General features: G+C 38.3%; 1 protein-coding gene across 15 annotated transcripts in view; it reads left to right on the forward strand.

Moving 5' to 3' along the window:
- Positions 1-12,075, forward strand: part of R3HDM1 (R3H domain containing 1) — a 54,485-nt gene extending 42,410 nt beyond the window's left edge. For 11 of the 15 annotated variants that reach the window (XM_087733667.1, XM_087733653.1, XM_087733654.1 and 8 more), the window contains 9 exons: positions 107-261; positions 822-970; positions 3,010-3,113; positions 3,729-3,896; positions 6,751-6,920; positions 7,126-7,276; positions 8,696-8,778; positions 9,574-9,658; positions 10,650-12,075. In XM_087733667.1, coding sequence (XP_087589793.1) covers positions 107-261; positions 822-970; positions 3,010-3,113; positions 3,729-3,896; positions 6,751-6,920; positions 7,126-7,276; positions 8,696-8,778; positions 9,574-9,658; positions 10,650-11,017 — 1,433 coding nt within the window. In that variant the 3' untranslated portion in view covers positions 11,018-12,075. The remainder of the gene's footprint in view (positions 1-106; positions 262-821; positions 971-3,009; positions 3,114-3,728; positions 3,897-6,750; positions 6,921-7,125; positions 7,277-8,695; positions 8,779-9,573; positions 9,659-10,649) is intronic. The other 4 variants (XM_087733661.1, XM_087733662.1, XM_087733664.1 and 1 more) reach the window with 2 other exon arrangements.
- The last annotated feature ends 5,462 nt before the right edge of the window (positions 12,076-17,537 follow it).

Genomic DNA, 17,537 nt, shown 5'->3' on the forward strand with positions numbered 1-17,537 from the left:
AGATTTAAAAAGCCATTGGAAAACGCTACACATATATTTTCACATAGGCAACTGTGTACAAAACGTGTTCGTTATTTCAAAATGAGATTTAAATGTATGATTTCAGGTTACCAGGTTTTGCCTAACCAGCAGCAAAACTACCAGGGTTTAGTTGGAGTTCAGCAGGCTCAGAATCAAAATCTAGTCAGTGGCCAACACAACAACGTTGGGAATCAAATTCAAGGTGTGATTGTTCCATATCCTTCAGTGCCATCGTATCAGGTGGGTAATTTATTCATAACATTCCAAGCACTCTTCTGTGTGTTGCAGTGATTTATTTTTCTTTAAATTATTAATATTTTTAAGTGCATTGCTTTGTAAATGGTAGAAAGCTGCAAGCAGGGACAGAAATTAAAAAGCAAACAAAAAACCTCGCAATTGAAGCAAGAAGAAAATCTGTCACAAGTGTACAAGTTCTAGTCCTGTTGAATGCCAAGTGCTGCGTTAATTGCAATTCAGAGGATGGGGAAGGAAAAGCTCATAAGATTTCCCTCCCCACCACCCTGCTTTCTGTTGTAGAGAAAGTCTCTTTTGTTAATTTATGGAGTCCCTTGGAACCAACATTTCCCTTTTTGGGGAAGAAGATTAGAAGTTTTTTTAATAAAGCACTGTTATTTCAGCTGCTGTTATCACTAGTCTTCTGGATGTAGAGAACTCCAGCAGATCTTTCAGTTTCTGTTTGTTTTTTTTTTTTTTAAATTCTTATATAAACTAGGTGATGGTCAAGAGGCAGAAAGAAACATTGTCTGCAGAAGAAAATCTTAATGTGTTCTCAATTTTAGGTTTCGGTGCCTCAAGGTTCCCAAGCAGTGCCCCAACAGACGTATCAACAGCCTGTTATAATTCCCAGTCAGTCAAATCAAGGATTGCCCACAACAGGAATGCCAGTTTACTATAGCGTCATTCCATCAGGTCAACAGAATAATTTAAGGTGAGTTTAACTCAGTTATTATTTTCTCAGCAACTAGGCTTTAACTGCCTTGTAACTGACAGGGTCTGCTATGGTATTGCATATATTAAAATGTATTTTAAAGGCAGACTTACAGACACTTTATTATCTATCTATTTTTGCTCTTATGCAATTAACTAAAACAACCAGTACTGCTTTAATTGGGACATACTTCTTAGACTGGAAAACATTGTTCCCATATCACTTTCAGCAACTTTACTACAGTTCCACATCTTCAGTTTTCTGCATTCCTTTTCTTATACACGAAACACCAGTGTGTTCAGTAGCCATGCCTTTTTGCAGTACCATTTCAGAGGACTATCCATATTCACTGGTTTTGCCAAAGATACACCTTGAATAAGGTGTAGAGAAAAGAGAATTTGAATCCCAGAAAAAGACTGACTTTTTTCATTTTTTGGAGCTTTGTCGGGAAGGAGCTTAGCTTACTTTGTCTGTGTAGCTAAGGAGGCCTGCTGGCACAAAGCTGGCTCTGAAACAAGTATAGGAACTTTTTCCTATGCTCCAGGTTTGTTTGATAAATAACTTTTTTTTTTTTTTTAACCTACCTTGGTAACAGCAAATTGGTCTACTTGTACAGACCTCCCTGTGTATACATTTGTGAGAGAACAGATAGACAGATACCTAAAAGAATTCATTAGGATTAATGCTTGTTATAAATTTTTCTTTCTCTATTTTTTTGAAGTTACAAATGTGCATCATTTAAAAATACCTTGCTTGCAGCTTTTAAACAAGCAGCAGCAGTATGAAGCTTGCCTCAGCCTTTCGTGAATGCAGAGACTTAAATAGTATTTGTGTCATCGCTGCATGGCTTCATCTACTTAAATCTGAGTTCTTGTTCTTTGTATCTGAAGGTTCTTTTTATCTTTTTTGAAGTAAGTTTTCTTGCTTGATCTTTTGCGTCATTTAGAATGTCCCTCTCTCTTGAACACTGAAACCTTTGTTTGGAATTCAGAGAAGACTAGCAACTAATGACAGCATCTTGCTTTTATCAAAATAGTTGTGTTGCAGCACATTGACAAGGAAAGGAGAACAGTGTTCTGTAGGAACTGAATAGTCTCAAACCTACAGGTCACTATTGAAAACTATAATCAGTAGACAGATGAGAAGCTGTGTGAGAGTACACATCCCATGCAGATGTAAAACCATCTGGTTTAGTTTTCACTCAGTTTTGTCTGCTTTAATGGAAGGGAATCTTTAAATTAAAATTACATAATTGAACTGTGGGACAAAGGATGGAACAAGCTTCTTGTGACGACATAGGTAAAAATGGTAAGTCCAACGGGATTACACCTACTTTTTTTCCTATATCTGTTACTTACCTGTTTTTCCCCTGAATGCCCTGAAAAATACCTGGCATAAATAAATGTTTAAAGTTATCCTTTTCTTACGTACTACAAACAAATGAAAGGTTGTTTATCTCCTGGAGTCATCTTCCATGACTAGTTATTTTTCCTTTTCCCACACCCTATGCGGTAAAGCCATGGAAAGGCAATCATCTCTTTAAGCTGTGTTACTTTACACTGAAGCAGAGGTGTGCTCGTTTGGCGTGCTGAATAAGCTGGCTCGGCTGCATGGGGCCAGCCTCCAGCTGAGGGACTGCATCTGAAATCCTCGTAGCAGGTTCTGTGGTGGTCATTTAACTGAGACCTAATTCTGGTTAATTGGGCAAGACAGCAAATTGTCTTTTTATTCTTCTTCTTCTACGTGTCTTTATACTGATACAGCACTATCGACACAAAAATAATTTATCAAAATAGGTGAATTAGTACAGCTTCTTAATGTATGCAGGGCATAAGTTTTTGCCAAGAAAGAGATGTGAAATGTCAGTCTTCTGAAGAATGAGTAGATTTGGAGGTAGGTGGGAATATTATCGATTTTAAAATTAACAAAATCTCAGTGATTTGCAGTATGTGTAGACAGCAAATGCAGCAGTCATGATTAAATAAATGAGCGTAGCATAAATGCCTGTTAGTCATGTTCTTTCTTTATTATTATTACAGTTCATCAGTAGGATATCTGCAGCCTCCTGGATCAGAGCAGATACAGTTTCCTAGAACATCATCACCATGCAACTCACAGCAGCTTCAAGGACAGCAGTGTGCAGGTTGGGGGAATACAGTTTTTATTGAAAGACTTCAAAAATGTCTAGCTATTATCGTGCTGAGTGATTGGATATTTGCTATTAAGGGTTTGATTTAGAATTAACTATTGTATTACATTTCCTTCTGTGTTCCGTTTTTGAAGTTAGATTGGATTAACTTGACATCTCAATTTGTTTATCATTGAAAGCTCTCAAGTTACTTTCTTAAAAATCAATGACGTACATCATAATGCCGTGCGTGTCTGCTTCTGAGTTGAGACAAACATGGGAACCATATGTTCTCAGCAGAATGACTTTCATCTTTTCCTGAATAGCTACATGGGTCTGAAAAAACTGAGATTTGCCTTTACATTTGATAGAAGAAGAGCAAGGTACGTTTTGGAAGCAGTATACTTGGCTCTTCTACTCAAGAAGCATTCTAGATTTCACTTAATGGAGTAGGAGTAATGATTTTCTTAAGAGTTCCTGAGAAGAGGGTGAAAACTGTAAGCATTCTGGGTTTGGATAGAGAGGAGAGGTAGCTTTTTGACCTGCTGAAAAGCTAAATTAGATACTCCGAATCTGTGTGGGGTGTTTTGTTTTTATGGTAGCCTTATTTTACTGCTTTTGCTTTCATAGTTTATAGCAACCATTCAAGTCAGAAGCCATCACCTCCTACATTATTGCCACCTTCATCAAAGTCAAAGCCGCAACAGGCTGCTTCCATTGTGCACTACAGCATAGTGTCTCCACCCTCATCATGTAAAAGTTCGCCCACTGGTCTTTCCATCATGCAGCCAATAAAAGGTATATTTTATTGGGATTTTCATCTAAGCCATTCTGTTTAGAAATCTGTTGTAAATTCTCAGATTGATTTTATGGCTAACTACTAGAGCAACTGCTACTTGAGTGCCATTTCGGCAAATACTTTTTTTTCTAATTCTTCATCTGAATTGCTATTATTGTAACTTTAAAAATGACAAGTTGGAACTTAAGTGAAACAGTAGCCAGCTTCAATGGGGGCAGCCTGGAGGCAGCCTTCAGCAGTTAAGTGTCCCTCAGCAGAAGCACTTAAATCGGGTTCTGAATGTTTTGATCTACAAAATATTTGGGTGATTTTTAGAAGGTGTATAAATAGCAGTCTCCATGGCTTGTGAAAAGAGCGGTGACATAGAGCTTGTCATACCCATGAAAAAGTTTATAAATGTTAATATCCGAACACTTTAAAACTCTGAATTTCCAACCATAAAATGAATGGACTGATCAGGAAATTAAGAGCACTAGGGTTAGCTGCCAAACCAGAGGTTATGGAACAATCCTGTGATCATAGCAGTACTGTCTGTATTTTACCAAAAGGGAATTTGATACATTAGAAGTTTGGCTGGCCAAAAAGGGGTAATCTCAAATATTGCTATCTCAGTGTTTTGCAAGCAAGCAATAGATTAAACAGCTCTAGGTCAGTGACCTAGATTCCATTATAGATGTGGTGTTTTCTTATGAACGTTTATCTTTTTAAGATATTTTTAGAGCCTGTTTATTAGTAAATAGATAACAAGCAGTTAAGCAGCAAGATAGCTGGATTAGCAGTGTATTTTAGTTTGTGGGCAGGTTTGGTTTTGTTTCCATTTTGCTTCAAGTTTGGGTGGCTTTAATTCTGGAGGACTGTCATTTCAGGATGTCTGAAATTGGTCTCGCGCTGGTTTGTTCTTCTGCCTTCCTAATCTATGCTGGCAGCGCTGGTTTTATGCTGTTTTGAAGGCCTGATTTCAAACCTGTTAAACTGTGATTTAAAGAAGTCTGGGGAAAGGGGAAGCCCTCTATGACACAGGGAGAACAAATTTTGAGAGAATAAAAAAAAGCGTGCATTTCAGCAAGCGATATTGAGGTGATGAATCAAGGCAACCGAGGTAAGGACAGCGAGGACATACACAGACAAGCAGCAGAATTGTATTTCTTTTAATTTGGAAAAGTTATAGAGGACCAGAGTGCAAATCTGGAAGCCTTTCAAGGATTTCTTCTGGGTTTCCCTTCTCATGGGTTTTGACAGGTGATAAAGTGTCCGCAAAACTGACTTACGCGTTCTATGACACTTCATTTTGTTAGTATGCTTGTTTAGGAAAAGAATTCCATTTATTTTCATTTACTGAAATGCTGTGGAACTAGAAGTAGTAGAAAGAACAAGTTTTTCTGGATGTACAAAGTTTTCTTTTGCAGTTTAAATAGCATTTTCAGATTGTGACACTATTTTTTAGAAATGGTGCTGTAGATGGTTTTGAGAGATAAGCATGTTTTTGTTGGGTGTTCAGTTCTCACAGAACAGAGAGAAGTCAAAAGAGTTGTATGCTGAGTGCTGCAGAATAAAATGCTATATTATTATAAAACAGTAAGCTGTACCATTTATAGTATTTGTAAATATATGCATAAAATATTAAAATGAAAGCAATTTTCTTGTGTAAAATGTGGTGTGTATATACATGTTTGTCTGGTACATCTCAGGTTTACATATAGGGATTACATAAGTTTATGGCTTTACCACCTGGAAACTGTTGTGTTATATATTATTCAGAATACAGTTTACAAAAGGTAATATCATTTTAATATTATGAGTTCATTATTCTGCATTGTTTGGTTTGCTTTTCGAAGGAATCTGTTTCTTTTTATGGAGGCCAGGAGTAGTGAAAACAACAGCCAGTGTTAAAAAATGCAAGACAAGTGCATTTTATAATCTGCATTCTGACTGATGCTATGACGTAGGTCATAAATTGAGAAGATTGTAGACTCCCTCTTTAAAGGTGGATGATTAAGTGATGTTTCAACCATGTGTTTTAACCATGGTTTCTGAGAAATGCTGTAACAGTGGGTAGAGCAGAGAAGGAAATTGCAAACAGCCATTTACAAGTAAACAGGATGTTATATAAATTACCTGGGACAGAGCCAGGCCGAAGGGGGAGGACAGCTTCTCTCTCGGGCAGCCTCTCGTCACAGCTCCTCATGCGGAACCTTGCGGAACAGCGCTGGCTGTTGAGCTGTTCTCCCCTGACTTTGGCACGCCTGTAGCTACCACAGGAGCGAAGCGGTACGGGATGTGGGGATCCATTTGCAGCCTCGGCCCGGAAAAACATTCATACATAAAACTTGTAAATAAGGATGATTTTGCTTCAGACTAAAGATTGATTCCAGGTCTTTCTGATGTATGCCATCGTATCAGAGAGAACATTTTGAGTCCTTATTGCTGTATATCACGTACAACTAACTAGGTAACTTCTGTTTTTAAATAAAGCATATTTTTTCTTAGTATCACATGTTCTTCCACACATTGCTCTGACAGTAACTACAGTGAATGTTGAATACTTTCAACTACTATTAAATAGAACGATTTTTTTCAAAAATGTTCTCAATAATGAGTTTCAGTTGTTCCGCTTTATCTTTTCTAGTTCTGGGAAGCCCCCTCAAAGTTAACTATCGCAGATTTATCTGATAGCGGGAATGTAATTGTACAGAAGAAACTGTTCTAGTTTTCTAGAATTCAGCAGCTTTATTTAGCAAAACATTCATTATGTTATTTCTCTGTTTTGTTTTTTTAATTCACATCTGTTCTGCTAAAATGAAATTTGAAGTGTATGATGAACTAAGTGTATCCTACTGATTTCTTGTCTTGTAGCGGTAGCACCACCACCAGGTGGAGGAGTAGTAATGATGCAGCTAAATATCCCTAACAGTCCTCAGCCTCGGAACCATTCACCTCCACAATGGAAGCAGAATAAATATTACTGTGATCATCAAAGGGGGCAGAAGTCCACAGAACTTAGCACTTTAGACAGTGCTGCACAGGTATGAGGATGTTGTTTGGTTTTGCAGGATGACTTATAATTTGCATAAATTGCATCTTTATGTGTTTTTTTGAAAGTTCTTTTTGGGGAATAAAAGGCTGCTCTGATAATACTTAATATAGCTATTTTAACTTTACTTCAGTCTTTGAATGCTGCAGGTGTTCAACTAGGTACTTTTTAAAGCACTAACTTGTTGTTTATTCCAGTTGCAGCATAGTCCTCAACTAGGTAGTCCTGTCACCTCACCGGCCCAATCACCAGCACCAGCTCAGCTGTCAAACATGAAGAACATCCGTCCCACATTAACACCTCTTTCTATTGTGTCCCAGTTTTCTAGACCTTTTGTCCCTGGACAAGGTAGATGTTTTCAGTTAACTCAAATGTGTGCATGTTTTCTGTTTGAATGTTTTAAAATACAAGTGCTGTGAGGATTTTCTGATGAACTGTGGCTCGCTTTAGTAGTAACGCTACAGAAGCAGGATCATCAAAATTATCCACTCAAGCATCAAGTAAAATTTCACCTTATCTCTGCCCTGATGCCGTCCCCTGTATTCTGTAACCCACTAGCTTTCTCGTATGTGAAATTCCCCGTTTCAGCACTGAAAATATTAATAAAATGTTTGCTATAATTTAGCTTCAAGTTTTAATGATAAATCAAGAACTTGACACACACTGTCACAAAGGATATACTTTTAGAGCTACAAAGATAAAATAAATAATGTGGGAGTAGCTGATCTTAATACATTAGGTGGGCATATTCTCTTTTGGGAGAAAGGATATAGAGACACGATGTTGAGATGAATGTTCTGGCAAACTCACTTCTTAGTTGATGATGCACTGAATCAAATCGCTGCCTAAGCGAGAAATCTTCATTCCTTTGTAGAAAAACTAGCGTGATGGGAGTACAGCCTCTAGCCGATACTGGTGCTACTTCAGTTAGTATGTCAGATAGTACCCGCCCAAAGACAGAAAAAACACCTTTGTAGAAGAATTTCAGCCCTCTGCTGCCATGTTAACAGAAAACCAGGACATAGGGAGTTTTCACTGAGGTGTGATAGCTGATAACATTTTAAAACCTTTTTCAGTGAGCAAAGACATCCTAGTATAGTTCCCAAACTCAAAATTAATGGGTCTGTTTTACAGAAAGATTTACTTTAAAGCAAAACGTACAGAAAACTCTGTATGTCTTCCTTATCGATAAAGAAAACCTTATTTTTCTTGTCTGTCTTTGTCTTACCTGCTGCATAATCTTTATGTCATTGCTCTGTATTCCGATGTTGTTGTAAAAATTCCAGGTTGCCTGTTGTAAAGTATACCTCTCAACTTTCTTAATCTTCTGTGATTACTAAAAACTTCTATTCTGTTGTCTTTGTGGATCCTTTGAGCAAATAGGAATGTGAAGGTGTACCTGGCTCTAATCAGGGGTATAACCATAAAAATTATTAAATTGGTACACTGAGAGGAGCTTTAGCCTTATTAAGCCCATTTTGAAATGAGAGGATTTAGATAAGACTGCAATGAAGAAGCACTTTTAGTGTGTTTTTCAGTGTAATCCTTAAACGCAAGAACGCCTGTACCTTTTCACCTTGTGATCAGTACATGACTGACTTATATTTATTTAATCGTGCCAAATCTTACTTTGTTAGCCTAGCCAAATACACTACTCTGTGCATAGTTATTCTGCTTTCTCTTCTGTGTAAGATACACATCGTAAGAGGAACTTGGAGGAAGATTTCATATAACGGAGAAACCCTTCTAATTACCTTTCTCTTTAAGGAGACGCCAGATACCCGTTGCTTGGCCAACCCCTGCAATACAATCCACCATCTTTATTACGCGGACAAGTAACAAGCCAACAGGTATTAAAGAGAACAGTCTCCTGACAACACTGAAAAAAACAGTTCAAGACTACCACTATAACCGCCATGAATAGGGGAATATGGTATTGCGTGAGAAGAGTAATTGAATGGAAGGTGCTTGCTTTCCAGTAACGGTTTTATTCTGTGTTGATACTTCCCATTGTTCTTGTTTTGTTGTACTTAAAAGAAGTGAGAAACATTTTTGTGAAATTTAGCTTTAGGGACAGTGCAGATTATGGATTATTTTTTTTTTTTTAAGCAATTTGCCAGCAGTTCCAAAAATCACAAAGAGAACATTTGCTAAAAGGATTTTCTTTTATTTGAGTAAAAATTTAAAAACAAAACAAACATGTGGGTATTTCTAAACAAAGAGTAGGTTTGTTTCTTATAAGAAAAACAAGACCAAAATATTCATGTTAGCAAAGCTAAAAAGTTTTGCCATCTATTTAATTTTTGGGACAGACACCGAGCCCCTACCTCTACATTGCTTGGTCCTACCCGAGATCAGCCAGATGTGGCGGGTTGGGGTGGGGGTGGGAGGGGGGCGTTCTTCCAAGCAGATTGAAGGTGATTTTTTTTATTATTTCCTTCCTTTCTTCTGAAGCCAAGGATTGAATGTGCCTGACTGCAGGATTGCTAAACTCCAAGACTAAAATTGGACAAGAAAATCTTGTCTGTACCATGGTAGCACAGGTTGTTTTCCAGACATTCCTCTGCACCGTTTTTCACTGAGCTAACCTAGAAATTTTAAGATACTGGTGCGTTGTCATTAATCATTTATGTCAATCTTTCCAGTGTCAACCTGGAAACAGACATGGAAACAGGGGAAAGAAACCAGCAAAGAAGGCGGCTTCAGCAGATCTTGGTGCAGGAGAACCAGGTATGAAATTGCTGACTGACACAGTCCTCCAGAAAAATGAATTATGGTGATGGGCTGGGCACGTAACACAAAAAGCACAGGTGAGAAAAGGGCTGGAATGAAGGTCTTTGGACAGAAATGGACATGGCAAACACTGGAAACATAAGGATGGAGAGGAAGACTTGATTTGGAGAGAGGGGAAGAGAGAGGTTAAATGAGAAAAGTGTCGTTTTGAAGGCTGGAGAAAAGACAAGAGAAGATCAGGATCGGACAGTACTAACAGGAAAAGCAAGTTTGTCGGTTTACTGGATGTAGGTTCTATTATATTGTTACATTAAATATACATACCCCTGCTTCCTTTTACTTGCATGAAATGTGAAATCAAACATAAACCGCAAATTAGTTTGTGCTGCTTTTTTTTTTTTTTTCCTTCTAATATAAATAAGCACATGGATTTGGGGGACATATTAAGAGATCTACAGATTAGCTCCTCAGAGTTGGTAAAGATGTCATCCAAATAAAACCTGGCATCATCTATCTTCATATCTTTACTGGGAAGAATTTTCGTTGCAAGTGTTACCTACTGTCAACTCTTTCCAAAAAGTTACAGATAAATCAGCTTTTTCTAACAATTTACTGGAGAGGATTTTTTGAGAGAAGACAGACTAGGTTTTCAGCATGGTGGCGTGTGAAGAGTTAACAGGCAAAGCCAGTGAGATGCTATTGTGAGATCCCAAACCTGCTGCAAAATTAGGTGTTGATTCTTTTAGCATTGTTCCCCTCTGTCTTTTGAGGGCCCTCTTTGTATTCTCAGCTTCTGTTTGTATGCTTGTAGCTGTAAGCCGTGCTAAATGCGAAAGCAAAAGGCTCTCTAGAATACCAGAAACGGAATGCCTGTGCATTTGGTATCAGCCAGCTGGAGATACAAGTATGAAGTAACTAATTTTCCATTGTGTTTGTTGTATCGTTAAGTACAATGACCGATTTAGATTCAATGTTTTTCTTGTTTCAGTTGTGGGAAAAGTTCTAGAGATTACTGAACTGCCAGAAGGCATAACTCGTATGGAAGCAGAAAAACTATTTGGAGAACTCTTAAAAGTTGGTGCCAAGATTCGGTGGCTAAGGGATTCGCAGTGTCTACAAACACAGCAGCAGCACCATCGTCGTTACTGTGGCAGCGGAGACAGTAGCATGAACACTGAGCCATCCAAACCCAGTGACTTGGCGTCCACTTACACGGTCCTAGCTACGTTCCCTACGATGTCAGCTGCTCAGAACGCGCTGAAGAAACAAAGCAGTACCTCAGTGAACAAGTTCAGGCTGAGAACAAGCAAGAAGCACTACGACTTTCATGTTCTGGAAAGGGCTAGTTCTCAGTAGCAGTTACATCAGTGGACACTCAGCCTTTACTACTTCCATGTCCTCCTCTCCTTGATTGGCTTGATGTTATGGGGTTTCTGTTCTCTTCATAGAGACTCCTGGGATGTTTTGTCATATGACATTGGCCATTGAAGAATAAATAACCCAGTGATCCAGCAAGATGAAGAAAAAAAATACAGAGTTAATCCCAAACAATAGCAAGGAATCATCTTTGAGACAGGCAGCTTTCTACAAGGAATGCTGTTGAAATGCCCCCTACTTTTATAGTAGTTTTGTTTTATATTTTTGAATTCTTGTATCGGATCCAAAGTTCTATTGTACAGCAAACGTTCATAAAAATCCATATTCAGATTTGTATTTTATAATCCCTTTTCACAGCCAGCACAAAGCTGTCCATTCCAAGGCAGGAACCTGAGGATTGGTGGAGGGGAAAAGAGAACCATTTTCAAGGAATTACACTCATTTTCTAGCAAACCACCCCAAATCTTCAAGTTAACCTGTTCTTTGTCCCTTGTGTTTTTCCCTTTTTTTTTTTTTTTTTAGGGGAAAGAAAAAAATGATTTTAGTAACTAACTCCTTAGATTTCCCATTTTCTTTTGAGATTCATTCAAGAAATGTCAAAAGAATTTACAAGTAGGTTGTACCCTTGAAGGATTCACTTCTGATCCAACAAGTTTAATAATTATTTAAAGGGGAATATGAATAGGTTACAAGAATGTTCACTGAATCACATTTTAATATTTCTTCTTTTTAGCAAAAGCGTGAAGAAACTAAAATGTATCTTCACCAGTGTCAAAATGTTTGCACTTTAATTGTGTTCCCACCAGTATGGATCTCTTTCTCTTCCTTTTCACGCTAAGATAATTGTGTTTGATAAGTGCTGGAAACCTTTTTAATGGTTTAAGTTTTCATCATTTGCAGATGCTCACTGGACATTAAAGATTCATTGCACATAAATGAAACAAACTTTTTTCAATTTGTGTAATTTGCAAGGCTGTACAATGTGTGCTGATGCAAGCCTTTTTCAGTTCAAGAAAATAAATGTTTACAAACACAAACTTTTTCAGTGCACTTGTTTAAACTTCTAGGAGTCTTCTGAAACCTGGATGAACACATTAATGGTTTGGATCCCTTCAACTGTGAGAAAAGATGTTAAAAATAACACAAATACTAGAACTTCTCAAAGAACCGCTATTGCTGTCCCTCTTCTTGAAGCATTTATGTTACCTTGCCCTTCATCATTCTTAAATGTTTCCCTATGTAAGTAAAAATCGAGAGAAATTGATCAGAGACCATAAGGGACTGCTCCTTGCTTTTTATTTTTAGCACAGGTGCTGATTTGCTGTGTAGACAAGCAACTACTTGTTTTCTTCTTAAGGCTATCGCTTTGTAGAAGATGTGTTTGTAACTTCTCCAAGTGGAAACTCAAGATAAACGTTATGTTTAAAAACCCATTTTACAGAGGAAAAGTAAAGAATTTAGTAGGTGCCTAAACCAGCATTGGTTTTCATCTTGTATATAAAAAATCCTATCCCTGAACAACCAAACATAAACACATGAAGTGGCAAGAACAGTCCTATGCATGTTCAATTCTTAAATCCTTCATGTGATGAATCAAAGTACTTGGAAGAAAACTGACCTGTCTGGGAATAATGTAGCCTAATAAATTAGGTATATGGGACTGGATTCTGCCAAATGCTGTAGCGACAGGTATTTCTGTGACTAAAGGTAAACTTGCAGACAGATGCTCCCCTAAAACAAAGGGGAAAATGTTCAGCTTCAAGCCCCTAGCCAAAAGACAAATCTACTTATCCCTGTCCGCTTTTCTGAAACGATGGTACTTCTTGGCATTCGAGTTCTTATGCTACTATTTGACTGAATGTACTACTTGAATGAGGATATATATTTCTTCTTCATCAGGTTGGATTGCTGTAGTTTACTGCACCCAAAACCAAAGAGGGTAAGAACTCCAGCTTATGCAGATTGCAATATTCCCCCCCCTCTTCTGAACAGCACAGAGAGAACGTGACTAACGCACAGATTCTGTCACTCTTGCCGACTGCCAGTGCGAGTTGAAGATTATGGTTTTAATCCTGTGAAGCAGTTAACAGATTAAGGGTCTGTAATAACAGGGGTCACAACCCAGAGAGGCAGCTGCCTCCTGTGGCTAACACATTGCAGGAGAAGGTTTTTCATAGACGTAGAAGAGTAGTCAATAGCCGAGAGCTTCCATCTATTCTGAACAACCCAAGAACTAAATCTAACACCAAATCAAACCATTTCCAGAGGATGCTGCATGACTTGCTTCATTTAATAAACTCTCTCCATAATAACCAAAGAGAAGAAAATGTAATGAGAGAGGTAAGCATGGAGAACACAAGCAATCCAAACAAAAGGAGGGGAGGGATGCACTGATTAGGAACAAGGCCCAGCAAATATTTAATTCTCATCAAGCAAGTTGTAAACTTAAGTGAAAAATGCCCTAGAAGAAAAAATTTGAATGTTTAATAAGCCAGGTGTATTCTAATCCTGAATCTGATACTTACCTGCAATTACTACAGGCAGGTTACCCTTTCTGAGTATTTTCCTTTGTGTTAAACGAGGGCAGTTACACTTTTTTGGATCTGGACATGCCGATACAAGCCTCACAGATACAGTAACAGGAGTTTGAAAGTGCCAAAGGCCTCTGATGTCTACAGTGGGCACAGAATTCAAGCATTTCTGCTTTACAGTCTTGTTCATTCCTGGTTTTGTGCTATTTCATACTGTCCCTAGTAACTGAACCGGGTTTAAACGCATCTAACCAAGACCGTTTGTACCTTTCTGGCTTTTACACTTCTGCCCCTTTTGGTTCCTTAAAACACATAAGCCTAGGGACTGCGTACGAAAACCCTGGCACTAAGTTTGTTCCATAGATCCGGGTCATGCTCTGGAAAGCAAACAAATGCACTTTATGGTATGAAATGGATGTTGTCTGTAAAACTAGCCTTCCCAAGCGTTCTCAATGACTCTTCTAGTACTCTAGTGTATTTGAGCTGCCTGTCATTTAACATTAAAGCCATTTTTAAAGCCAATAGTAGAAAAAGGAATTAAGTGGGGATTTAAATTATAGTGCAGTAATTGAATACATTTAATTTGGTTGGGAACAAGTCTTATAACTTTTAAAGCTGAGGAAAAAGCACTGGAAGAACAACCAGAAAAGATGAACAAATCTGGCTATTACCTATTCCACCGAAGGCTACTATTTCTTGATTCTAATTTTTAATTAATACAGCTATATTACTGTGTAAAATGCATCCCTGAACTGTGAACAGATTCAATGTTATTTGTGATATTACAGTAAAAATGATAATTCACAATGAAGAAAAATTTAAGCCCCATACTCTGGGAACACTCAAAACCACATGGCCATGAGGTTGGATTCAGGCAGATCATAACAGCACACCTGAGAATCTACTCACGGCCTCCACATGGCTGCCAAACTACAGCCTCACGTGCCCCAGGTTTCACTAAGACTGGATCGGTATAAAGGGAAACGTTGGTAACAGGCATCTTGCATCTTCCCTGAGACTCCTCCCTGGGCAAATTTAACCTCCTATAATCTGAAATCCTGTTCTTTCACTCCCACACATACGCTTAGAAGATGACATAAAAAGAAACGTAGTGGAACATCTACAGAGAAAGAAATCTAGCACCGTGGTGTACTGAAGACGGTAGTGCTTAGGTGTTTCTACCTGCAACCACCCCTAATCCTACTGGCCTTGTGTAGAACCCACATTATGTTTCAAGATGCAGGTGGTACAGGACACTGGTAGGTAGAGGGGAGTTCAGTTTTGTCAAAGCGTAAGAATTGTTTAGCTTGATGAATCAAATAAGGTGCTGTGATACGCGACATGCCTTTCACAGTAAGACCATTTTTGTCTTGCGTTATTCAAACAGCTCTATGCCCTTTTCCTGTCTAGTAATGCAAGCCACTTCCCTCTCAAGGTGGGAGACAGAGTTATATTCTCATGCTATGACACTCATTTGTGCCTTAAAACTTCACCTTTGACATGTTTCTTGTTTTGAGTGAATCTTGTACTAACTTGTTTGGATGCCTGAAAGGGAGTCATAATTAAAATGGCAACTAACTGATTTTATAAATACCTATTTTCGCTCCATGACATATATTTTTCCCTAGAAAACTGGTGCAGGCTGTAATTTCCTGTAGGTAGCTCTGAGGCAAAGAATGTTTATATGAAGTTTTGGAGAAAAGCGATCAAACCACTTTTATGTTACAGGTCATGAAAAAGGATTGTAGCTGGAATTTTTATGTATTTCCAGCTGAGAAAGGACTTATTTCAATCCCTTCAATGTTACTACAGCTCAGTCTTCGTGAAGGTTGATGTGCTGCCTCTACTTCATGTCCTGCTCCTATTCACATTTAAAATGTTTTGGGTTTGGGTATTTTTGGCTATTGATGTCAACAAGTATAAACTTAAAGTGCACAATGTCAATGTGACTTCATTTTGCAAGCCTTATTTCTCGGGTGTAGACCAGAACCCTTAAAAGGGCCTAATTTCCAAAACATTCTGAAAAATAAGTCCCTTTGAAGTTCTCTTATTCTGGAACCTGAGAGCAAAGTCACTGTTCACATCTGAAAACTTCAGATGCAAGGTCCAGTGTAAATGAAGCTGCCTCCTGGCTGACTTGAAAATGTATGCAATTATGTTCTTATCACATGTGTGAGCCTCCTTTTAGTTCAGTCTCTGCCTTGTGTGTTTAGGCTTGTAGGGCTGGAGTTTGGACCTGGCTCTGTTTGACAGCCCCTTAGGAGCAAGGTTTATTTTTTTATCCTGCCTGTAACTACTTGACGTTCTGATATGTTTGCCGTTTGTCAAAATTTGTCAGGCTGAAAGTGGATCTTGCTTAAGAGATGATTAAGAAGCATTAAAATTTGGTCCAGGGCACAAACACGTTAGCGTTTGCTGCTTTTTTTTTCATTTTTCAGTCCTACCGGTAAAGCACACGAGCCTAGTCGTTATATGGCATGCATGCAACTGTAATGAACTGTTTCTGCACTTCTGAAGAGAAACTTGAATGTCAGATAAGACTAGTGCTGTAAACCAAAGAGCTATATAGGAAAATCTGTATGTTGCTGATAGTTGTACGCTTTAAAAACTGGTATAAATTATAAAAATAAACTGTGCTGCTGTGGATAATGCTTAACAGTGAGGTTTATTCTTAATTCAGTTCCCATGCCCCAGTTAACCAAGAATCTGAATTAGGCTAAGGATTGATGATAACACACTGTGCTGACAGCAGTGAAATTTTTCAGACACAGGTGCAACAGACACAGAAGGCGTGCTAGAAGCTGGCTTCAATCCCAAGTGATCAGTTACATTTGATTTCCCAAAATTACTTGACAGCTAACTTAAAAAAAAAGCAGCAATATTGTACATCATACTTGAATTACAGAGGACCTCAGTTTGAACTTGAGAGGGGAGACACCGAAACTTTCTTTTCTGCTTCTTTCTAACATCTTAACTTTTGCACTAGTTGTAAGGTTAATTAAGGAGACTGGTATGCAGCACAGCCTTGCCCTTCATATGGTTTCCAAATCAGTTACTCTAAGAAACAGCATTATTAATTGTGCTATGATAGTCTATCACATTGATTTATACATACTAGGAAATACACCAGAGCTTGTCTCCAGGTTTACTCAAATTTGTTGCCTTTTTACTTGGCTTAAACTGATACTTTGATTTGTTAATGAACCATCGATTAGTGTGAAGCAACAGTGCAATTTAAAAAAGTAATTCACTAATAAAAATATTTTCCTTTTTAATCCAAGTAGATCTGTGCTGTTTTGGGGGGAAAAAAATTAATGTCTTAAAATGTAAATGACTGCCTTCCATTGTTTCCCATACTGATTGCTGAATTTGGTTTTCTGTGTTCCTTTTAACAAACTAGCTGACATTTCCACAATAGAGGTAATTTCAGTCAAATTTGACTCCATATGTTCTGAAGAGTCTTAGACTTGCAATAGCGAATGCTCTAGAGGTGGACTGAGGCTTCCTCAGACCTTACCAGATGTGATTACAAGCAATCTGGGAAGCAGGCTGGATGTGGAAGAACCCCTTCAAAATGGTGTTAAAGAAAGGCTCAGGAAGTTACCCTGATCCATGTACAGTTTTCCTTGTCTCTGTGGTTCTTATTTGTGCGTACACATACACATACACGTATGCATGAGATGGTGCAACCCACCCAATTTGATTTCTCTGTCCTGCCTTACAAATGTATCTATAAAGCAATTTGCCTAAGTCAGCCAGGGACTTGGCAGCACACCAAGGAACTGAATTCTGGGTCACGCTTCAGCTATCAAACTATTTTTTCTTATTTCTCAATAGAGCTTTCTACTTAATAGTTACCCCTCCTGTTTCCTAGGCCTACAAAAATTGAAGGCCTCTGCTGTCTCCCAGGGACACCCGCTCTAGGGGCTCTCAGATTAATTACAGCAGCAGAGGTACGTCCAACAGCA

This window comes from Nipponia nippon, unplaced genomic scaffold (assembly GCF_047370975.1).
Source record: "Nipponia nippon isolate SJK-2023a ecotype South Korea unplaced genomic scaffold, ASM4737097v1 scaffold_5, whole genome shotgun sequence".
Taxonomy (NCBI): Eukaryota; Metazoa; Chordata; class Aves; order Pelecaniformes; family Threskiornithidae; genus Nipponia; species Nipponia nippon.